This window comes from Opisthocomus hoazin, chromosome 9 (genome assembly GCF_030867145.1).
Source record: "Opisthocomus hoazin isolate bOpiHoa1 chromosome 9, bOpiHoa1.hap1, whole genome shotgun sequence".
NCBI lineage: Eukaryota > Metazoa > Chordata > Aves > Opisthocomiformes > Opisthocomidae > Opisthocomus > Opisthocomus hoazin.
This window is the reverse complement of record NC_134422.1, coordinates 22671705-22697331: the sequence shown is the minus strand read 5'-3', so window position 1 is coordinate 22697331 and position 25627 is coordinate 22671705. Positions and strand designations below refer to the sequence as shown.

At 40.6% G+C, this 25627-nt stretch overlaps 1 protein-coding gene across 4 annotated transcripts in view; it reads right to left on the bottom strand.

Moving 5' to 3' along the window:
* Positions 1-3715: 3715 nt before the first annotated feature.
* The window catches only part of CERS6 (ceramide synthase 6), a 134446-nt gene continuing 112534 nt past the window's right edge, over positions 3716-25627 (bottom strand). For 3 of the 4 annotated variants that reach the window (XM_075430491.1, XM_075430493.1, XM_075430495.1), the window contains exons 9-11: positions 12986-13142; positions 11949-11972; positions 3716-9013 (exon numbers count right to left, since the gene is read on the bottom strand). In XM_075430491.1, the coding sequence (XP_075286606.1) occupies positions 8852-9013; positions 11949-11972; positions 12986-13142 (343 nt within the window). In that variant the 3' untranslated portion in view covers positions 3716-8851. The remainder of the gene's footprint in view (positions 9014-11948; positions 11973-12985; positions 13143-25627) is intronic. The other variant, XM_075430492.1, reaches the window with a different exon arrangement.

Below are 25627 nucleotides of genomic sequence, written 5' to 3'. Positions count from 1 at the left end.
TATATAAAAATGAGACTCAGTACCATCTAAATGCTTTGGCTGAATTTAAATTGAAGTAAAAATTAGAAGAGAGACATTGCAAATATAACTGTAAAACAGCAAGCCTTTCTGGTAGGAAGCAGCTATTTCACAGATACCTTAGGAGAGCAACAGTAATTAACATTAGTATTCCTGGGATTTAAAAGGGGAGGTTATCTTTAAAACAAGCCCAGAAACAGGACAGAAAGTTGCTTGTTAGGTTAATACAGGAGGGAGCCAATGCAATTTTAATTAAGGAAGGATCACATTCCACCTGAATTTCAGGATTATTTTTTCATGTGGGGAGACTGGAAAAAGTTGCCTAAATATGGCAAGAAAGGTTATTGTCACACAGTTGTACAGGAGCCTTACTCAGTCCTATTTTGGAATGAGTAAAAAATAAGCTGCAGAGTATTTTCTAGGGAGAGGATCTTATACTTGGAAGTGTTCAAAAATACCAGACGTACAATGGTGTTTGTCAGATGTTTAATACAGGCTATTAATTTGGGAATACAACTATATGTTGGCAGCAAGCAGCTTTAAAAAGTATGTTATCTTTTCATCTAATAAGTGAACTACAGGACTAACATTACATGTTGGTCATGCTGCTCTTACAGATTTGAACTACAATACTCAACTGTCTCGTAACGCTTGATTTTACATTGCACTTTCCAGTGACTAAAAGCTAATGGTTCTCTGTAACATCTAAACAACTATATTTGAAAGTCATAACCTTTCAAACACTTAAGTGCTGCATACAACCCTGCATTAAGCAGTCCCTCTACAAGAATCACCAAGGGCTTTGCAGACTCAGGGTTGAAGAACGTAGGCATAAACCACTTTCCTCACGCGTGTTTTATCCTACAGCCATAGAGCCAAGTTCTAAGGTACACGACAGAAGGCGTGTGAGCCTTGCCCTTGTCGCCGGCTCCACTGTATGGCGGAGAGGCCTCCTGTGAGCACAGTTGTCTTCTACTGGCAGAGCTCTGCAGAGTTAGGCCTGGCATGGCATGTGTCTTAGGTACACCATAACTGCCTAGTTAATGTTTTATTAATTTGCCTTGTACAAACGGGTTTTGGATTATCAGAATTAACTTATCACAGAGCTGCGATCTCTGGGTTTTGCAGTCCAGGGATGAGGGCGATCACCGGTGCAAGGTCTGGGTATGCAAGTTCGCCCAGCATGCATTCCTGCTTCATACCTATTACACATACCAGTATTCATTTGGCATCTCTTCTACTCTTTAATCTTGTGTTGACATATGAAAATTCCTCAGGATAGGAATTCTATGGAAAATAGCCTATGATGACCATGTGACAACCATCCTGGACTCCTCTATACCTGAGCACAAATTGGCATCCCGCTCTGTGACATCCACTTAAGAAAGTAACCCACTGACAAGGCTAGGCAGCGTAAAACCTGTCAAGGGGCAGGACTAGCATCCTGCAGAACAGGGCACAAAGAGGACCAAAAAAACAGCATAAATTAGGGAAACGGCAGTCCTCCACCCACACTAGCAGAGCCAGGACTAACGGCGTGGAGTGGGAATCCCTCCACACAAGCTCCCAGCCTCTGTCCATCACAGTGTGATGAGCTACCGAGTCACGTGGCAGTTTGCCCATCCAGCACATTTGGGTTCCTTCCACTCACCTTCTGTACCGCAGGAGACTGTGTCACCAGCTTTTAGCTCTTCTAAGCAGCACAGACCTCCAGTCTTCTTCTGAGAACCACAGAGGGATCTTTACAGACTTAAAAGGCAGTACATCAAAAAAATCTTGCTCTTTTTCACATTATTCTGAGCCGTTTTCCGTGGCTCTCCCTTGTGCTATGTAAGTTGAGCAGTATATGTGGAATAGGAAGCAAAAGACATTTTAGGGATACAACTGGACAATTCCCACATAATTAAATCTCTTCGTAAATATCTTCAATAAACAAGAGTTTAAATGCACTACAAGAGTCACTATATATACCATCATGGAGACATATTAACAACTACAGTCATTAGTTCTTTAAACGCAATGCAAATCCCCAGGTCTACTTCTCTTCCGGAGGCCAAATTTCAACCGATGTGTGGAGATTCCTATATAACCAATATTTGTGTTGAGAACCGTTGCCTCAATTTTCTGCTGAAGTTGTAAGAATGTTTTCATGAATCCCATTTATAAGTACTTCCTTGTCATCTTTTAATGCTGCACCAGAGCCTGCCTGACAATGGCATTTTGTAGGCTTTACTTTGGTGAGTGTATGAAAACAATTCCAGCTTAGTGCATTGCTACACACAGATAGCTGCTTGTTTCAAAAAAGCCCAACAAAACTCTTTACCCCTCTTCTTTCTAACTGTAATGAAAAAACATAGAACCCTATCACAAATAAGCAAGCAGATTTGGTCTACTGTAATGGCCGAGGTCTGAAAGATACAGCTTCCTCGGCAAAATCAAGAGCTGCAGCTTTTCCTCAGGAGAACCATGTAATCGATGGCCTTGCTGGACTTGTCGAATGCAAGACGAAAGACAAATGGACTGAGGCGTCTCTCGACTGAGGTGTCAAGAGCCAAAGAGCTAACAAAGGAAGTAAATAACTGGTGCTTATCTTATCAGACAAAAGTAAGGGGGGATAGCCCATCACTGTGAACTCAGTGATCTGTGGGGTGCCGTGGAGGCTGCGCAGCCAGAGATTGCTTCAGAGATTGCTTTGCATAAAGCACAGATGGCCCCCGAATGCACATACCAAGATGCCCACTTGCTCTGAAGGTGTGTCACACTGCTGAGTCCCACTTCTGACCACACGACATTCCATGCCAAGAGCCAATCGATACACAATAATTGACTTAGTCCCACCTCACAAAAAGATTTCCAAACATATAAAAATTGGCACTTGAAAACTCTCTTTGGGAGGAGGAGCCAAGCAAGAACTTCACCTGACGGATGGGTCGATGGGCCTGAACCTCTCTTTCCCCCCCAAGAAGGGACGCCTTTTTGGTAAGAGTCGCGCCTCTGACTTTGTCAGACGTACCCCCGGGAACACATTGTTAACTAAAGCACTAAACTATTACTTTGAGCTCAACTTTTGTAGACAGTGAATTTATCAATGGCAATTCCAAATCTGTGATAACTGTCCCTTGAATAAATTACCTGTTGTTTCAACTTTGCGAAACTGTTTCTGTGAAAGTCCTTGGAAGGGCTCTGGCAGGCAAGCTGAATATCAGACTCCCGTTACCCCCCTCCCTTAACGCGACAAACCACTGTACAACAGTGGGCCTCTTCTCCCACTTCTGCAAGTGGTTAGTAGGTGGTGCTTTGCTGACTGACAGTCTAGCCTGAAACGTCTGAGTGAACATCTACTTTTAAGAAACTCTGACAACCTAGACTGAAAAAGGACAGCTTTTCCAAAGTGGGTCCAGCTGGACATTCAGAAATGATTAACATGCTAAATTTTACTTTTGAAATCCTAGCAAAATATCTTTTTTTAAAAAAAAACTGAAGTATTTTAATTTGTCTAGAGAGAACTTGTCCTTCCAACACTTACTGTTACAAACAGTTTCACATAAAAAAGAACATACAATACCGCAGTGATGATCTCAGCAAAGACATACTTGGATCTGCTCTAAAAATGCTGGAGGCTGCAGTGTGGATAACAATCTTTGAGCTAAAACGAAGGAAAACATCACTTGCATTTCACAGAATAAAGAAGAAAATGGACACTACATTCCTAATACTTATGTTTATTATGAAAGTGTCTCCAAATTGAAATAGCCCACAATACTGATTGGTTCCAGAGATTTTATGAGGAGTAATCATTTTCCATATTAAAAAAAACCCAAATCAACCAAGTTAAACACAAAATAACTCCCAAAGCTCTACACAACAGCTATACATGAAAGGACTTCTAGCTAGCACATCACTGTGTCTGAGACAGTGGAGTTTCTACACATCGCTGCATTTCTGAAAGAGTTGCTCAAGCACAAGACTGTCATGAAAACACAGGTGAAACAGTGTCATCTGCCTCACCCTGACTTGCGACAGGCAGTCAACATGCACAGTACGGTATGAGAGCTCATGTATGAAAGTTAAACCGCGGGACTGCAAGAAGCTGAAGCTCAAGAGAAGCCAGAAAATGTGTTCTGTTGCACAGATCATTTTAGGTCATGTAAGACAGTAATTTTGGTCTTTTGTCTGACATGTGATCATTGACATGGCTCTAAAACACCATTTCATAGTATTTCCGCCATTTTTTTAATTGAAAGCAATTTCAAAGACCAAGAATTCTGTACAGACACACTCAAACACTGTGTTTTCATCGCAACTACAATCAGAAATCTTTACAATTTAAAGGCTATACATATATGCCACTTTTCCAAACTTCCACTAGTGCTTTTTGAAAAGAAAAGGAAAAAAAAAATACGGTTGTCTTACTGAAGTTCCCATTAGGTCCCTGTTCCAAATCAAAACCAGTCAAAACAAGTAATACAAACCGGTTTTCCTTTATGGTTTAAAGGCAACTGTAGTTTGCAGAACACTGAAGTTCAACCTAATAGGGTCTACAGGAAGGGTAAAAATTATTCGATAGGTCCTTTCGCACAAATGTCACAAGAAGTAGACAATAGGAGACATACAAAAATGAGTTGTAGCAAAGAGATTAAAAAAATACCAAAGCATTAACTGTAGAAAACCAATGGTAGCCCGTATTTCTCTGAGAATACGGAAGGCTGCAGTAATGAGAAGACGAATGAAATGGGCATTAGGCTTCCTACTAGAACACTCTGCGTGAAACACACACAGTGTCTAAATCAACCCATGTTGGTCATCACTGACATTTGCTGCAGTGTAATGGCTTTCGCCACCACGTTCCGTTCAGAACCAGAAAGTGATTTTCACTCGAAAGAGATACAGATTTCAGACAAGAATCACTTCACTGTAAGCAAAGCTTTAGTGCATGTACTTGGGTCTCAGAAAAAGGATTTGGCATTGGCAATCACACAGAATGGTCACAGGCTGAGAGAGGAGCATATGAAGCTGTGACACCTGTTCCAATTCTGCTGGAATCATTAAATAAATAACACATAGAAAACCCTACAAAATGGCAACAAGGAAACAGCATGGGACACTTTGGTATTTTAGAACTAGCACTATTTAACATTCATCAAGATCCAAAAGACTCCAACGCCCTCCCTTGTTGTTTGATCAGATATTTCTGTCATTTTCTGCAATGTTTGTGTCTAGTTTTTTACGAAAAACTCCTCCATTATACATTTTTCTTTTGGTACAAATGTCAATATGGGAAACAGTAAACAACGAGAGACCTGAATCTTCTTTTACTATATTCTGGGCTGGCTAGGGAGAGAAGACAAATTCTTACTATTTACTAATAAACTCTACATATCGTTTCCTCATTTTTCTACTTCAACATCTCAACCACTGTGTCGTGTACTGTACTATAAAAAGGGACCATAGAAGTTGAAGACAAATAGGTTATAGAGTACAAATCCTCATTTCTAAAATGACTAAAATGACAATTCTACAAAAGGTACGAATATACAGAACCTTTTAAGATCTCATATTTATCATGAGCCATATGAATAATTTAAATCAATTTTCTGGAGTATGTGTGATTATCCTCTAAATACTTTATGGCCTCCAAAAGCACCTTGCAAAGCTCTTCGGCAAAGAAGCTAACAAATTCAAATGAAAAAGGAAATAGTTGCATGACATTCTCTCTGCAGAGTGGAAGACGAAGCCAAAGTTTTGACATCCACTGGTTTAAAGCAATGAATCTAAACACACTGCCAAGTATAATCACTAAAACACTTGGTCGGTCCTTCTCAGTGAAAACAGAAAAAATTGTGTGAATGTTAAATTTCCATAAAAACATTGTAGCTTTAAAGTTTACTGATTGTTCGGCAAAGTTCAGTGAAGTTCTCAATGCTTCCTTACTCTTATCCCATTTCTGCAAATGTGTCATTTGAATCTCTCATCTCATCTATTTTCCAGACTTATCTGTATTGAATTTATTCTAGGCTGCTAAGAACAGACTCCAAAAAGCCAGGTTTGCAGGAGATAAGTCACTGGGAGTCAGCTGAACCATGGTAACTGTGTACATGCTTTAGCGCATCATAGATGCAACTGAATTTAAACCTCAAAGGAAGAGTATGAATCCAAGTTGCATTATTTAACAGTGGGGGTATGCTAAAAGCATATGTAGCCAGCAGTGGTAAATCATCTCAAGGGTTGTAGCCTTGACTGTACATCTGAATCAATGCTGTGGAGCACAGCTGGGGAGGACCAACAGGGACCAAAGGTCTCCTGCCTCCTGCACAGGGATTGTCATTGGGAACCGCTCTTTGTCCTGATATCAACAACATTACAGCACTATTGTATGATACCTATGCTGTGGATGTTGATAGCTCAGAGCTACACTCTGTCCCCATGCAGGACAAAATATTTTGCCAGAATGCCATTTTTGTGACCGTATTTGCAGAAGGGAAATGGTCCAGTGGAGGTAGTAATCAACACCATGAAAGAGGTGTGTTTAAACTGGTATTCTCAATTACCACCTTAGCAGGACAGATTTCATAAATTATAACATTCAATTCATTCAATATATCCCAGGATAGTTTTGTTTTAAAATCTTGGTATCATCTTGACAGTAATTATTAAACAGCTGCCACTTCAAATACTGTTGATGGGATACTTTCTATTGCAATCAGGCTAACCTGCCCTGCAGACAACCACATGGAATCAGAGGCACAGGAGACAGATGAGAAAAATTAGAGGCAGAGAAACTTTTAGGGGAGAAGGAGATTTAAACAAGACTCCCTTGCTCCCTCAGATATACTTACAGACATATAAGCTATGCAGCTGCTGAATTACAAGCTCACCTGTTTTTTTCAAAAGATGCTCTATTGACAGAAAAACTGACAGCTCTTCCTCCATGACTTACAATTTTTCAGTTTTCTTACCTGTCTACTAAGTGGAGGTACTATTTTCATTCATGCCACTCTGGTCTTACTTTTAGCACTTTTTTTGCTAACACACAAGGGTCCCCATAGATAATAAAGGTTTCAGAAGTTTTCAAGAGTGATCAGTAGAATAGGACAAATCTCAGTTTTTCAAAATAAAGAAGTGCCAACACAACTTTCTTCAATGGAATCTGTATAAAATAGAGCCTTTAAACATATTTTATGGCATTGCAAGCCATCTATATTTTGCTATTTGCATAGGTGGAAGGAATCAGAAAGATCTCCTGGCTTAGAGTTCCAGTTGAACACGGCGCCCCAATCCCTTTGTATATAGAAGACACACTATTAAATCTTTTTTCCTGGTTTGTTCCCTCCTATTTTTTTTTTTTACTTTTTTATTTTTTTTTTAATATACATAGAAGTCTTTGGTCTATAAGCACATTGGTTCCGTGTGCACATACACAATACTGTTGAACAGTAGGTTGCATAGAGTCTGTTACCCAAGAACCTCGCCTACTTTTGGCACTGCTGTTGCAAATCACAGAAAAGTGTCCTGCAAGAGTTGTATGATCCTTAGCATCCTACATCAAACTTTGATCTAGAGACTGGAAGAAGTGTGTATATAATGTTTCAAAATATGTTCATTTTGGGTGTTCCTTTGTCTTCTTTGGGACAGTTTGTAAATCCTGGATGAAAAAGAGAGCAAAATTATTTTACAGATACCCTTAATTTTTTTCTAGAGGTGATAAACTACTGCTGAGTGTTCAAAGTTTAATGTCAATTATGTTAAGTGAATTTTGCTGAAGTTTTCATGCATTTAAAATAAACTACTTCTAGTAATGTATGACATTCTGCCTTCTCTCTCTACACCCTACCAAGAAAGTGGCAATAATTATAAGAACAGTACTTAGTCTAAACTGTGTCCGAGGAAGCAATGAACTTTTCATCTGCTGTTTTTTCCATTACATCCCTGCTCTCATCCATCTGAACCTGCAAGAACAGTTTCAGGAGTGAGGTCTACATCCACAATGGTGCACTTGAACAAACACCTTTCAACATGGAATCTCTGCAAAAAACTAAAATCTATAGAGGTGAAAAATTGCAAGGCAAAAAAAAAAGTGAGAATGAGTTTATCCTAACTGTTGACATCAATGCTTCTGGGTATTTGCACAACTAATCAAGTCTACTTCTAATGCAATTAACCACCAAACCGAATTTTAAATTATGCTAAAATAATATCCCACAATTACCACATTTTTTCCCCCCTGAATTGCTAATTGACCACATTACCTACTATTTAAAATATCAATCCAGTGTTTTAAAACTTTATGTTGGAGGAACGGCCACTGTGATTTGATAGGCAATTTCAAAACCAGCACTTTAAAACACAAAGACAGCAAAAATATCTGAAGCAGATCTAGCATCTATAAAGATATGTTCTATCTTACTGTAAGTAACAAATTGAGCAACTATTACTTATAGCAGATTGAGCAAAAGCAACAAGGATGGACAGAAGAGATCTGAGCATGATGGTCTCCACCACTGAGAATCCCAAGAGATAACTTTGAGAATGGATATTCCCTTTTGTCCAGAAGTTCCCAAAGGAATACAAAATAAATAATATTTCAAAGACAGTACAAGTGAAAATACTGCTCCCATTGTGTCAGTTACATACACATACAGCATGCCTACGTATACAGAATGGTGTGTTGTCTTCATTCACAAACAGGAAATATGGCAGTGCGCTATCAGAATGCTTTGATACTCCTAATTTTTTCTGATGCTGAGATATACGAAGAAACTGCATTCACAACTTATAATTTACTTCCAGTAGCTAACAGTTCATTTTGTTCGTGTCTCATGACAGAACTCAAGACTTAATGCTCCTCCGAGCAAGTGCCACCAGTAAGATACCCGTTTGTCCCATTGGCACCACCAGTCCCATTAGTGGTAATAGTGCTGTGTGGGGTCTTTGAACGAGGTACTGTTTCTTCCTCATCTGAGCTGGACTCAATGTCGCTTCGGTCATCCTTTGCTACCTGTAGAATTTGAAAAAGAAGGAAGCGGTAGGTGATCATAAGGAAAAAACTGAGCTATTTGGTTCAAGCCAGAATCAGAGAATTCAAACATTTTTCAGTCTGAGCTTTGAAGGTGATCTCGGCTCTGGCACACTTCTCTGCCTTTGCTTGCCTGGACTCACTTCAAACACAGATGCCTGTACACACATATGCCACATGCAAAGGCAGGGTGAGAACTTTGCACTGGTGCATTGAAGGTGGTATGTTTAAGGGAGGGCACAGTGCTCGAGGCAAAGGGTTGTGCACAGGCTAAAGCAGCCAACCATCTAAGCTTCCAAATTCAAACTAGCTCCCATCCCTCTGTCCTCCTACTACAACTTTATTTCCTGTGCTTCCTTTGGGGTACTTCTCTTTGACATGATAATACGAAATATTCACCCCAACTTCCTGCCCTTCACCTCCCAACTCATTCTCTGGAGGCCACATGGCTCCAGAGAACAGTGCTACAGTCTGGCAGTAGGAGACAGCAGTACTGGCTGAAATACAACTCACTGCACCAGGTAACTCCAGTCTTTGACCTCAGGCAAGTGGTGACAATGGGGCTTGGGGAGACTGGACAGAGTCCACTCCAGTCCCTACCACAGAAGCCACAAACGTACTTCAGCAGTTCAACTGTCTGCCCCATCATGCCACTGGAAAGCTGTTTCAGAAGCAGACTGACCTTAATTTAATTGCTAGGGATCTCCTGCTAGTTTCCAGCTGACTTCCTTCCTGCCAGTTTATACGCATTACTGGGTGAATGCTGTTCCGTAGGTTAGGGAGTCTGCTCCCCTCCTCTGTGGAGCTCTTTGAAGATCACAAATGAAGATCACTAAGTTTGAGAGATGAGCACTGAGCCCCTTCAGAATCCCTGAGTTGACTTTGCTCCACCCCATTCAGTCAGGTGTACCCAAAACAAGTCAAAACATGAGGAAGCCAACAACAGTCAGGTTAAGGAGAGCAAACAAGGGCAACAGAAAAGAAAATCCTGCAAAGAAAAGGCCTTGCCTGCCCTGTTTTTAATGGGATGGTTTTCCTGGGGAGGTAACAATGGCACTGCCAACATGTAAGATCATAGGGTAACTCAGGTTAGAAGAGACCTCAAGAAGTCTATGCCCAGCCTCCTGCTCGAAGTAGAGTCAGCTATGGAGCCAGGCAAGGTTACCCAGAGCTTTACCCAGTTTGATCTTGAAAGTCTTCAAAACCGGTAAGAGTGCATCAGATGAAGTGAAAAACCAGCATCAACAGAAAGAGGTCTGAAGTCTAAGCTGTACGCAGCTTCAAAGACACAGTTTTCCATGCCTGCTTCTGTGCCAGTTTGTACAGTTAAGCTTCCTAATTTGGTCAAAATGTAGCCATGCTGTGCAGGTTGTCACATCGGGTAATTGCAATTGACTTTACTATAGCAAATGGACATAAAGGGGGCAAAACACATGGCCAGCCTTTTCCCCAGGGAACTCAAAACAATTAAACAGGGCCGGTGCACGTAATTTTTTTCTTACAGTAATCCTCCTCTACTCCAGAAAGCCCTCACGATTATTCTGCTCTTCAGCTCTTGGCCCAGAAATGGCCATTTGCCTTTAGGGTTCCCAATGGTGCTACCATCCTTGCAATATCCTAACACCTGAGTGACACTATTCTGCTTAGGAACAGAGAAAAAAGAAACACGCAGTTCCCATATACCTCCAAACAGGGAAAGTCTAGCAAGCCTGCAATTCTGACACCCATGAAACTGGACTTCAGCTGAAGTCAGAAATTTGATTCCATACTTACACAGCTGCAATTAACAGATTACTTCAGTCTCTTTTACATAAAGTGACTTCTATATTAAAGCTTTTGGGGATACAGAAATATACTTAGAATTATCCTTTTGTCAGACAGAAGAGAATGGGCCCAGCACAGGCTACTGAGTGCCTGTGATCGACGTGAGGACAGACCAGATGACCGAAAAATTATGCGTCATCTGAAATTCTCTTAATTTATTACATTTGCTGCCAGTGTTCTGCTACCGTCCTGCCCCAAAGCCAAACAATCATAAAAAGATTCTACACTGCAGCCACTTCTGTTAAACATGTGATCTGCTCTTTCTTTTTAAAATGTAGCAACACACCAGGGTCTTTGCACTTAAAACCTGACAGGAATGGAACACATCTTGCAGTACTTAGTTCTCTGTTTATCTCCAAAAGAATCCACTGGAGTAATTTCTACGTAAGGAGTCTAGAAAAATATATATATAAGTTTTTAAAACTTCTAAGCATAACAGAGGGTAAGAAATAGATGACAGGATTAGTTACAAATTTAATGATAATAAATTACTTTATCAGCTGAGCTATTCCAAAGGTGGATACTAGTAATACAACAATAAACTAATATTTAGGCATGAAACTCTACTGTAAGATATCTGTAATGTGCTGTGAAAACACTGCTTATTTTACCTCAGAAATGGAAAGAGCAGGGTTGTGAGTAAGGAAGCAAGTTAAAATTGGAAGAAGAATCCTCCATGTATATCTTGTGCACATGCATCTTTAACCTGGTCTTACCATGAGTGTCTAACTCTGCTCTCATACAATCTAAATTTTCTCCTGTGCAATTGTTTGAACTGCAAGGCAGAGGACTTACGCTCTCAATTATGCTTCCTGAATGGTGACAGAGCATCTGCTTATCCTGCTGATACATATGTGTAAAAATGGTTGTAACATAACAGCATTCAGATACTACAGGTATAAGTAGGTTTGAATGGTACTAGGCAATGCATAGGCAAGAAGTAAAAATGGCCTTTAAAGATAGCCTTCACCTAAATATATAGACACAAACAATGGATAAAAATACCAAGCAGAAATTACATATAAAAAAACCCCCACAAACACCAGTATTGCGCAGAATAAGTCTTTTGCATAGTAAATTTAAAGAAACTTACACGCAAGGGGTTCCACTTCCCAGCCTTCCAGCACAGCACAAGGGAAAGGATAAACAAGCAGAGTAAGAGAGAGTACGAAGCACTCTTTGAAGTCACTGGTGTAATTCAGACAGGACAGCTGAGGTTAATAATGGCTAAAAGCAGAGGAGACTGAAGTGTGGCTTCCAGGCAAAACACAGTTCACGAATGCACTGTCTTTAATATGGAGCGAGTGGCAGATTCCAGGTTCCTTCCAGCACAAGGCTGAGCTCTTTCGTACATTAATAGAAAGCAGTTTTCTGCAGAACAATCCTGTTCACTTTGGGAGCAGTCACATGTCTAAAACACCTACTCAGGCGCGCTACTCTTTCAGGGCAAAATGCCCTGTACTTTACACAATCTGTAAGCATTACTTCTAGCACCTAAATGTGAGTGCCGTATTTGCACAGCAAGTGTACTGGAGCTAGCATTTGTGTGAATTATATCTCCCTGTCAGATACAACAATAGCAGCAAGACAATTTTACCCCAAACGCTCTTGCTGTAGGAATCCTAGAAAGAAAGTACACAGCCCTTTGCAGAACATCATTAATACCAAAACCCAAACCAGGCTGTGATTTGTAACTTTGCCACTAGCAAACGCTGCAGAATTTCAATCTGTACTATTATTACTATCACCACCAGCTGGAACATGAATGTTTTGCTAACAGCTCCTATAAAGAAGAAAAACAGAACTGGCAGCCTCAAGGAAGCAGTTTGCTTGGGGTTTTTTTTAATCCAATTTCCTTAATGTAGTCTGGTTCAGTGCACCATGCTATAAAAAAGAAGTGTGGCAGCACATACATATAAAATTACTATAAAAAGTATATTAACTTATTTGACATTTGTTAGGAGGAGTGGAAAAAAAATTTCATGAAAGGAAAGAAGAGTATACATAAAACATGTGTCTTCAGTAATGTGTTATGAATTAGAAAGAAAACATAACCAAAAAGTCAGTGACCCTGTATTGATACTGGAAAAATTCAAATACTATACATGAAACAGAATGGTGCTGTCTTACCTTGCCCTTTGAAATAGCTTTGTAAGCTGCCTTTATGATTAGGTAAGACCAAAAACAGTGCAGAATTTGAAGAACCACAAGCAGCACGTTGAAGACCCATAAGGCAGGAAAATTGCCCAGAGATTCATATAGTTCAAACAATGTTGTGTTTAATATCCTAGAAAAGAATGGGACAGAAAAATGATTACACTTTCCTTAAGCAAACAACCTCAAAGAAGCCCTTTTTAAATCAGCATGACAACTACTCGATTACATGGGATCCACACGGACAGTTGGTTCTTAGAGCAGTAGTGACTTGTACTGAATCTTACAGGTGTCTCCAGAGAGAAAAAGTATCAAAACGTTGCTTTTGGTATTTAACTTAGTTTTGCAAACCTCACACATACAAAAGAAAGATCCTCTGTGTGCATTTCTTTTTTTCTTTTATAAAGCCGGCAGGTGTTGGTTGTCTTGAACAACTCCGTCCCTGATTAATAACAAATATTATTCTATTTTTTTAAATCAAGCTTTTCCATCTCAACTGCCTCCACTAGGGGTACGGTGCCCCCATAGCAGCACAGGGTAAGAGCATGTATGAGGACTGTTGCACTACAGTGCAGCCCATGTGCAGTAGCATGTTCTTCAAACCATGTTCCCAGGCTGTGACAGTGAGCTGCAACCTCTCCCATGTTACACGAGACAAACCCGTACCGAGAGCGAGGCAACGCTCCTGAGGTACTCCCAGCTGAAGCCCTCTCTCTCAAACCCAATCTCAAAGCCGAAGGGATTGTTTCAGTTTACACAGCTATGGAAGCCTTTGCCCTCTCGGTATCAGCAATGCAAGTGACGTGCTACACAGAACTGAAAACAGTCTGAGACCGTTCAATTGAAGTGAGACTTCAGCAGCATGTAAACCAACGGCACACAAATGTCAGGACTCAGCCTCTTACGGGGTCTTCTAAGGGGGGAGGGAGGGGGGGTTTGGTTGAGTGTCCCAACATTAACTTTTATTTAGCGAAAACCTCAACACCAACATGAGTCCAAAGTCAAAATAATCAACCAGTCAAGGGGCTTAACCCTGGGTTTTGAACATTCTGGGTGCCTGCACTAACCAGTAAAGTACTGGGCAGCTCTGGTGGTCACCTCTTGCACAAAATCCAATTTGCACACTACTTATGTACAACCAAGAGTGAAGTTTAGCAGTTGCGTAAAGGACAGGTGGACAATGGGGATACTTGGGGGTGTCAAAGAAATTCAGGCATTTGAGCCAAGTTTTTGGGAATCAGTGTTCCAGATGCAGGCAGTAACAGTGACGTTACAATATGACTTCCGAAGCTTTGTGAATACAGCACTAATAATTCTTGCCCAAGTATTCCACCATAGCAGATGATTTCAACCCGGACCTCTGCAAACAGAGTAAGAACAGAGAGCGGACAACAGACAGTAAAACCAACGGGTTTTTTGGAAACCAGTAATGATCTATGAATGCCTGTTAGTTAGGGGGAGAAAACAGGCAAGATGACGAATTGTCAACCTCCATCCATTTTCCCTGCTGCTGTAAAAATGCATTAAAAACTCCACTGGCTTTCTGTTCTATTTTTTTTCTTTTTCTTCAACTAACACCACCAGCCGCTAGCCACTAGATGGCACAGCTGATCAGGCAAACGACCGCACAGCTCTCGGGTTGCACTGGCTTTGTCTGAAGGCAGAAGATGGAACTGCGGTCCCGTAAGGGCTTCAGGACAGCACAGCTCTCATTTGAAAAGTTAGAGATACTGGGCTCCGGTTTTTAAGAAGCAACCACATTTGCCACAATCCTTTCCAATAAGATAAAAATCAGCTTAAGTAGTATTAATACAAGAAGTATGTACAGACAGCAAATTCAGACTACAACATTTAGTGGCAATGATTTGTGTGTATAAACACCACTGGCAAAAAGTCAGCCAGTGATTTCTAATACACTGGCCTTAATACTGTAGGGCATTTCATCAAAAATTTTCTACCTTTTTATTTTTGCCTTCGTACACCGAACTGCACGTTTGCTTCATAATTTATTGAGAAGTGGATGTTTTACAACCTTACTATACACCTGTGTTTTTACACCATCTTCTGTTTATGGAGTGAACATCAGAAAAAGAAACTCTTCTCCAGTTTGCAAAAAACCCGTCATATTATTGCTTCTGTCAGCTGAAACTCTTCAGTCTCAGCTTTGTGTAATTTGTTCTGCCAATGGTAGCTCTACAGGACACAGCAATACTCCACTTTATCATTCAAGGGGACGCTCTCAGGCATATCAAAACACAGCTGCAGTCAGCACTGTTTTACTTCACCAGCACTTCTTTCAGTTCTAACCACTACAGCAAATTCAAATTTGGTATTGACAACTCCATATGTAAAGCTACCATTGTTCACATCCAACTGTCGTTTTTTATGTCTAAAATTTTATGTGCTCCAGAACTGTAAGGGTAGTTTCTACAGGTTTCTGTTTATATTTTCATTCACTGGACCAAATTCACCTCTGGGGACTTCCACAGGCGTCAAGCCAAAAAAGCTGCATTAGAGATTCTGATGGTCCATTCTTGCAGAAGTCCAAAATACTAGGAAGACAGCAAGGCCAAAAAGAGTGCTTCTGGTTCCAAAAGCAGTTTCACCATACAAATGAGTCAGCTACTGCATATTAGATATGGAAAATAAGCCAAAGCAGACTTCTAACCTGCTCGTGTCTGGCAAACTAAGGACAGGACCAGAACTCTCCATTATAGCTACATAAAGAATCTCACTAACTGCTCAGCAATGCCAAGAGGGGTCAGTGACCTGATGTGCAGCCTAGGTGTGGAGATGGAGCTAAGGCTACACCTAAACATGCAGTGCTGAGCAGAAGGTAAATGAAAAATACAGAAAACTATAGCAGAAAATGGAGGAAAGCAAATAAACTTTCTCTCTCAGAATAAACCAGTTTTTTCACATCAAAAGTCTGAAATAGGGGGGAAAAATTTTAAGGTTAGTGGTCAGAATACAGAGAGAAATTCTACTTGTAGAGACTGAGGAATGGGGAGATGCAGGAAGGTTAGACAACTTTCCACCAATTCCACTGCTGAAAGATTCAACAGAAGCATTTTAACCAACTACACAAATAACAGGGACTAGAAAAAGCAGCATGAGAACAGATTACATGAACGAGAAAGCGCCTATGGGACGTATATGCAAATAAATCTTAGGCATTCAGGCACTTAAATCTGCAAACATGCTTGCTGGAATCTTTCAAAGCTCTACTGTGGTTAAATCCCAGCTTTTAATAATGAATGGTGGAAACTTGATTCTTGGCTATTTGACTTGAAACAGCTGCACTTGATCTCACAGGGAGAAATTACTTCAAGCTGCAAGTGCTCTACCTCTGAACACTTCTGTCAGCATTTCTCAGGTCTCTGCAATTTGAAACAAAATGTTAGTTTCCACTTTTGGAAATAGGTTCTGGACTGTAGCAATTTTTCTGAGGCCCTGAAAGATATTGGTAGCTGGGCAAAACAGCAGGATGTCATGGAAGGTGTTAAATGAATCCCAAGTGGGGTTGTGAACCTGGCTACATGGATCTCTCAGTTTAGCATCTTCAATTAAGTAGTGTGGCTGATGAAGGCAAGTGAAAACAAATTCACCACTTAAGATCCAATCTACTCTTACAGAAATCTGTGGTAGACTTCCAGGAATGCTGTCACAATATCTGAGCCACTGGGAGAGGGAATTCTGTACTTACTGTACCACTGCTCTAACTGAACACTCAGAATAAAATTAACACATTTTCAACAACCACTAAACAATCAGTTGCACCACATCAACGATAACACAGGTTTTCCTCTACCACCTAACTCTTTAGCTAGCCAGCAAAGCAGTACTTGGGAGGCTATCAGCAACAGGCCCATACACTGACTCAGAGAAGACTACACTCCCTCCCCTCAACTTAGCGGGCACAAGTCCAGGCTCTTGGATAGCAGTTAGTAATTCTTGACAAGCTGATTGCTTGTCTTGCACCAGGGATGGAAGAAGAAAAGGGAGATAAAGGAAGAGAGATAAAGAAAGAGAGGGATGGGTGGAAGAGTAAAATGCTTATTTACATTTGTCTGGGAATTGGCAACAAAGTGCTGTGTTTGCTTCTGAAAGGATTCCAAGAGGAATGAAAGGAGGGGAGAAAGAAGGGCATGTGAAAAGAGTAGGCAGGCTTCCAGACAGGCAGGAAAGTCATGATAAATTCTGCAGAATGAAGCATAGCAGAGTGATGGGCCCTATTATCATATCCAATGGGAGCAGAAACTGTACAGCTGGAATGAGTGCTACTGCAAGTTGCCTTAACTTCTGCAGCACTGTCCAGCGACCAACACATTGCGTGTGCAAACATGCCGAACCAAAGGCATATTGTTACCACAGTGCAATAGCCAGAAGTCTCAAAGTATAACCAACAACAGCAAAACATGATACTAGCTTGTCTAAATAATTCAGAATAAATGTCTTTATCTTCTTTACCAAACACATATTAGACAACAGTATTCTATATTGCACCATAACCAGCAGCACTGGCTCATCCTTCAATACTGCATTCCCTACAGAACAAACAGGTAATTACATCTAGGTGGGCATAAATGAAATTCAGACCCTATTTAGTGCAAGTAATCCAACAATACTGCTGCCAGCAATGCTTAAAAGTTTCTGCTTTTTTGAATTTTGCCTTTAAAAAATAAACAATTGTACTTAATTCTGCCCCAAAACATAGTAGTTTACTCTCCATTATACATGGTAAAAAGTGACCAAGACCAGACCACACAGAGTCAGGAGTCCTAATTCAGGATTTAGCTGCTCTATTAACTTGTTATGTGATCCAAAGAATTTTCAGATTTCTTTATGTCATTTACTTTTTGTTAAAGATGGCCACAAGGTATTGGTACATATTGCCTGCCACACAAAGATGCTGGGAGAATTAAATCATTAGCTTGTTTATAAAACACTATGGACTGCTTGCTTAAAAGATGCCATGAAACTCACATGTAGAAAAAGTATCACTGAGATTCACAGATAAATGAAGAGGCAATGGAGTGTGAAAGCACACGTATGTGCACATGTTGATCAGCCATAGGATGATAATCAGCTACATTTCATTAGCAGACAAGATTTATCTCTAGGATTTACATCTTGATTGAAATCTAATAGGACTTATCATATCCCAGACTCTCCTAGTTACTTATAATGACAATGCCAAGCAAACAGATGACATGACACACAGATGTTTCTGCATGAGCAACTTCAGATGAGTTACCCAACTTTTCACCCGAGAAGGGTATGAAATGATATGCAAAATAGTCACTAAATTCAAGAAACTTTGGTCTATAGCACTTGCAAGTCCTGGAGCCCTGAAGCTCCAGTGCAGCTAAATATTTAATTACAGCAAATCCAGTACATAAAGGGCTGTACTGCCAGCTTCTTCGTGTTCTGAGTTTCAGCTCAGCCAGCTGCTGTTGGGACTGTGTCTATATCACTGTTCAGCTCTGAACAGATGCTTTTTGCTTCTTGCTGAGTGGAAGAACAAGCTGGTTTCCCTTTCCACATCCTATGGTCTCTTAGGCTTTCAGTCCCCCAGAGCAGGATTTATGCTACTAATCTGTGCATGGCAAATATGAGGGGAGCAGCAGAGACCCACCGTGAACTGAGAAGAGTCAGAAGAACCAGTCACCCACACAGCATCAATGGAACAGGGAAGGAAGGACAGGGGGAAAAGAGAGATGACCTTTCAACAGCATCTCTGACGGATTACTCAGATTTTTTGGTTGGTGATGCTCATTACCTTCTTCTTCTAGACAGTAAATTGAAAAAAGATCTCCGCAAAATGCAGCAACAGAAGAGAGATAAACTCTTGAGGCAGTATTCAGCGCAACATTAAATCCACATGCTTCAATTTTATCAGTGAGCTCAGCATCATGTGGAGTTCTACTCACCCACACCAGCCCCAAATCAGAGGATTTCCTGACATGGTGCTAATACAAGCTCAGCTGCTGCAGAGATGGGTGGCTCCCGTTCTAATACTAATCGGGAACAATACCTCTTTGCCAAAATCACAGCCCTGCCACTGAGACTGTGTTATTTTAAGCCCTGTGTAGATCAAGAGGATTTCCAATTACTTAACTAAAATGATGCAACAGGCAGGAAATTATTCATGTTTGATGTACTGTAAAAGAGACCATTCTGATCAAGCTGTCACTGTCCGGGGTTCAGCTGTGCTTTTCTCTTCATTCAATTTCTTCTCATCAACAGTTACTGCCCATTAACTGACTTTGCAGCCACTGGTATGAGTAATACTATTTCCACTCTTGTGGACAGGAAAAAATAAGAATACAAGGTCAGAAACACCTTCAAAATCCAAGCTCAAATCTCAGGAAGAGTCTTTCAATAGACATTAGGATATGGAGAGAATTCAAATTTGCTAACAGAATGTAATTATACTCAGAAAAATGTTGTATCAGTAATGTGCTCTGGCAAAATGCTTGTGTAAAGGCCTGTGATCATAACACACAGGCACAGAGAAACAATGTTATCCTAGGAATGACACTTCCAAACCTGAAAATCTCCAGGTACGCATAAAACTTTTATATGAGTAACAGAGGATACGTATCAAGATCCATCTGCCTGGAGTTCATGTTATTCTCAAAACAAGAAAGGCATTTGTTGTGAATTATAGGAGCCCTATTTCCAATCTTTGCAAAACAAGGTATTGGAGAACAAAAAAGCCTTCCCTGTGCCTCTTTCTGTTAATTAAAAATAAATGCAGTACCTCTGTTCAAGGAATATTTCCTCCTCTTGCTTTTGGAGCACACTGACACACTGCCTTGTGTTTAGCTACATGCCATGGCAGATATTGCAGAGAAAAAGATTACCCAAACTTCCTCTAAATGCAGGAACTAAACAGAACTAGTTCAAAAGCCCACAAAACATCACAGAACAGCTGCAGCCAGTTCTCTGCCGGGTACCCAACGTCTTTCAGGTGGTTTACACACCATCAATAGTAGGAATACCGCCCTTTGGATTCATTGGCCTAGCCCTGAGAACATGTCCCTAGAGTAATGGAATAATTTTAAAATCCATTAAAATCACACAGCTTAAGGAAGTGTGGTGGCACAGTGTCTGCCAAGGACTCATCTTTCAAACAAATAACTCTAGTATTATGGTCCAGTTGTAGAAGAAATGCCAAAAGATGTGGATGGGAAGGGGAAAAAACCAACACCGAAACCCCAAACAATTGTACACTTGCCCCCACAAGCATCACAAGAAATTCTTCCACACCAAAGTCTGGAAAATCAGCCTTAAACAGTTTTCAGTTTAATCCAATTTTCTTAATCATGATCTCTACTTCCATAGTTACTATGGGTCAAACTCTGCCATCATGCACCACTGATGAAACCAACAGATTGTGCTCATTTACACAGGTGCTGGGTTTCTGCCAAAGTATTTAGCCACAATGACCTCCTCCTAGCTCACCACTAATGTGACCCTAGCTGCACCATGGCTGTTGATCATTGTGTTCAAAAGCCATTTACTATTTCAAGCTGCTAAGTTAACTATGATTCTTCTCCCAAGAAACTAGCGATAGGACAAGAGGCAAAGGCCTCAAGTTGCGTCAGGGGAGGTTTAGATTGGATGTTAGGAAAAATTTCTTTACTGAAAGAGTGGTCAGGCATTGGAACAGGCTGCCCAGTGAAGTGGTGGAGTCACCATCCCTGGAGGTGTTCAAAAAACGTGTAAATGTGGCACTTCAGAACATGGTTTAGTAGACATGGTGGTGATGGGTTGATGGTGGGACTTGATGATCTTTGAGGTCTTTTCCAACCTTAATGATCCTATACTTCCATGCTTTTGTACAACTGTGATTTTTGTGCCCCACATACATCAGAAGCTTGCAGTGAACCAGTAGCTTTGTTCCACTTCTATATCGACTCTGTAGCACTACAAAATATGCTCCACTAAGAGAAAATCCTGGTGCTACAGATACAGCCTTTTCTCTTAAAGGGGTTGAGAAGAGGCAGAATGTTTGCACATGCTCAAGCTACCTACAGCCACCCAGACTGTCAGCGCTTGTATGGGCAGTCCATGGTACTACCATATCAGCACAGCTTCCCCTCCACAGAATGGGCAATGCTTAAAGATGCATTTTGGGGCAAAGTTTCCTCACATAACTCTCTTATAGAAAACAAAACAGTCAAACTGCAAATTCCCATGGTCAGCCTCTTTTTTTCTCCCCTCCTTCCTGTAAGTGATGCAACTTCAGAGGAGACTTGGAGAACTTCAGCTGACTACAAAGCACCTTATACGGGAAGCTGACTACCATGGCAGAAGCAATCCGCAGTTCAGCCTCCTCAGGTCAGCCATACTCTCCAGTCACCATGCCTCGCTGAGCTGATTTTAAAGTGGCTAATGTGTCTGGCCACAAGAAAAACACCAATGCTGTTTGTTTCCCTTCCCCTCAGACATTTACAGTCATTAGAGTAATTCTGAGCAAAAGAAGTACCACAGCAATGGTTTCTGTCCTGTTTTCAACAAGAGCACAGGTTTTAGAAAGGACATAGTTCATAATAAAAGGAAGAAAGTGAGAACACTGACAGAACAGCCTATCCTTGACAACAGAAAGCATTATTACAGCCACAGGGTACAGTCTGTAGAAACTAAAAATGAGGGTAAGAATCAGCTTTGGAAGTCTGATGAAATCCTTTTTCATATAATTTTTTCCCATTGTGATCACATGAAAATCTTTAAAATGGAAACACTGAGCAAATGCCACTTTTTGTTATTTACACTGCAAACCCACAATGGTGAACGACATCTGTAACCTTTCTATTTCATATAACTTTCCTGTAAATAGCTGGATCAGTATTAACCTGGCACTCCAAAGACTTCAGCTCTGCTTCACGTAGCACTCAGAAGCCTGAGTTCACAACTGCTGTAAACAATTGGAGGAAATAAAATAACCAGACATTAGGAAGAACAACATCAGATAACATTTTGTCAAAAGCAGATGGGATGACAACATCACATATGCTCTGCTAAAGAGGTAAGACAAGAGTTGTGAGTAGATTTATTGAGACTTAGTTAATTCAACCTTATTTTTAATCCATAAATTTAAGTCTATGAGTTCTTCAAATATACTGCAGTTAGCTTGCCAAAAACTTTATTAAATGTGCCTGATAAACTGATGGGTTGTAAGTTGCCTGCTGAAACTACAGCCAGCCTGAAATATAAGCACATTAGATAATTTTTGTTAGTTCTACAGCATCTACTCACTGACAGCATAATTAACATCAGGAATCAAGTACCTTGGATGAAAATCATAATTTATTCCTTCAATATCTGCTACCCACAAACAACTTCAACTGTGCTCTGGTTTAGACAATATTTCAAACAAAATGAGCTTGAAACAGCATCAGAAGAGATTTATTTTCTTAATAAAAAATTTATTTTCCTGTAGAACAGAGATGTTTGTCCAGCTCTATACCCATTACTAGCCAGGCTAGAAGGTTTTTGCTGACTTCAGGATCCAGCGAGAGTAACTAAAACCATCACAAAACACTGTGCTCCTTGAGAGTCCAGACAAGGTCTGGTCAGTTGGGATTTATCTGGCTACGCAATTTCTTACCCTGCCAAGTCACTGACTAAGATTCTTGCTTTAACTAGTGCCTATGTATCGCTTTGACATAGTAGGATGCTTTTTCAGGGTAGATTTGAGCTTTCTGTTTTACCAATATGTTGAGAGGAATGAAGCAAGGTGACTCTGCTGGGGTCCACATGCTGCCTTCCCACAATACACATGCTCCAAGAGCCAAACAGGAGAAAACATGCCAGGAAAGAAAACCAGTACCAAAGATGACGACTCAACTTCCCTGCATATTAAGAGCTGCACAAAAAACAGTCAATATCAGCTAGAAAAAGAACAAAGCTAGAAAAAACAAGGTTCAGCAAATCTTTGCAGCAGCTGCTACTCATTGGGGCTCTGAACTGTGCTATTCGTAACTCCAGCTGCAATTCTGCTCAGAGAGAAGCTGAACCCAGGATAAAAGAAAGAAGAGAGAACAGCGCAAACTGGCAATACTGGATCACTATTTAGAGACCCAGTGTGTGCATTAACAGCATGGCTAATTCCCACGCTGTTGTTCAACCAGTGATGAAACTCAGGAAGAGCTATTCAGCCAGTTATGCAGAGATGAGAGAAAGACTGGTGATAAGTAGCTAGGGCTCATTACAGCACACTATGTTGAACAGAAGTCAATTTTAACTCATTGAGGATCATGCCACGCTTTTCTGATTCCTGTAGATATTCATGGCCATGAAAAGGTAATTAGAAATCAGCTATAAGCCAGACTGAGTGTACTCCCCTGAGCTTTAAAAATGAAAGAATAACAAGGAATAAAGTTGTTCTTCTGAGGACGGGCAGACCCATGCTTACACAGGATTTGTTGGCATAAAAGTCCCATTTAGCAACCATACATTGCAGTTGATGAGGAGACATGCACCTGAAACAGCTTTGAGTTGTGAGAATCTTTTTTGCCATCTTTTTTTGGCAGAACCTTTCCAAACAGACTCACAAACGGAAGATCCAGTTAAGACATACCTATCAACATTAAACAAGATCATATCAACTAACGAAAGTGGTTGACTGTCTGTCCTCACTGGTTTTAACGTGGTACAGTAGTCTGGGCACTGACAGTGTCTGAAGAGATCAAGGATAGGAAGGCATATAGACTACCTGGGTTATACTAAACTTGCCTAGATGAGAATCTGGGAGACAGCACTTGCAGAACATGACCTGTGTTCTTCACAAACAGCTTAAATCAGGCTTTCATTTATACTTGTACAGTTAAGCCATTGTTTTACATTTGTCAGTGCATATACGTAATAATTGCATGCTGAGACCTCACAGGTCACATGAATGCCAATGTTGTTTCCCTGATTCCTCACCTTTAGACAGCAGTACTTGTCAGCAACACTTCCTTGAAACCCTCTGTGTTCTACCTCTCATGCAATGTAACTGATTATAAAAATAATCAAAAGTAGTGAAAAACAACTGCATACTAGTACTAGTCAGAGCAACCTGAAAGAACCTGAATTTACCTGGCTTGTTGCCTTCACCTGGTAAACATCAGTCTAGCTTTCCTGGGAGCCTTCTCCCTCTTCTTTCAAACCCAAAAGTTACACCTTTATCTGTAGTTACATTAAGCTATCTTTTAAAAGGCTGAACAGGTTTAGTAACCTTGTATCTCCCTCCACACCAACCAACTTTCTTCCACTGAAGCTGAAATACCCTGGTTCATGGTCACTCCGTGAAACCAGTTTCAGATACCAAACTCTTCACTGCATTAGGAGATTTATTCAAACTGCCCTGTCAAAAAAAAGTGTATTCCAGAAGAATAAGCAAAGTAAGTGAGTAGCCTTGGGTCTCCTGTACAGCCCAGACTTGAGAAGTTTCACAGTTCTCACAACATGAATTCTGCAGCTAGCAATAAGCAAAGAACACTGGAAAAGGCATCTTCACTCATGTCTCCTGGAATGGAACATGCTTGTTTGTCCTCTGCACACGTCAAAAAAAAATATTAATAAATATTACAACCCCATGGAGTTTCCCTTCCTGGATACCGAAAGAAAAAAACAAACAACAGCAAAAAGCAAACCATTCCTTTATCAACAGATAGAAGACTATCTACAAACTTTTGTGACTACAGCAGAAACAAGCATTTGAGGCCTGGGGAAGAGGAATTGCAAGGCTTATTGAAATAAAGTAAGGCCTGAGGTAACTGCTTTGCCCAGCCTGATCAGACTAGCTAAGGGCTCACATAATTTATATAAATTCTTTGGTTTGATTGCTTTCATTCTCCCTACAATCCTGTATCACCTGAGAAGTCATCATGTTCCCCCTGACTCATAGAGAGTTGTGTTTTATGTTGTAATTTGCTAGAACAGTGATTATGCGCAAGTGGGAGAATTTCACAAGCAAAATGTCGTCAGTGAAAATAGCAGCTTTACTCCTACATTCGCTTAGCAGAAGGAGGGAGAAAGTGTCCTGGGGTTTTTGAATTATTGCTGAAATGAACTCCAGATGCCTGCAGAAACACTGCTAAATATATACCTAATTGCCAGTTTCTTTTGTCTTAGCCCCGCTGCTAAACAACTTTCAAACAACAGCATTTGATATATTCTGAATTCTCTATTAGCACCGTTATGCAAAACTAAAAGGCACGTGTGCAAAGCCGGAGCACAACAGCATGCTGGTGCTTCCTAAGTGACGTCTCTGGAAGCCTGTCTTGAGTATTTGCCTTCCTGTGTGGGGGAAGTTCTTATAAATTACAGTCTTCCTTGTACATTACATGCACACCGATTTTATACCTCTCAGTTTTTATGCTAGAAAATTTAGCATATTTATGTAATATTAATCAGGCACCAAATTTTGCTATTTTGAATATTCAGCAAAGGAGAGCAAAATGATGCCTCCTGGCCTGCTGCCACTTGAATGACTCACCCTTGCTGACAGGCAAGCTAATGGGGGTGAGGATTTAGAATTGCTGTTTCACAGAAAAAAAGAATTCAGGAGAGAAGCTCACACGTCCCATGCTTCATCCCTGCTAACCCTGACTCCCATGCACA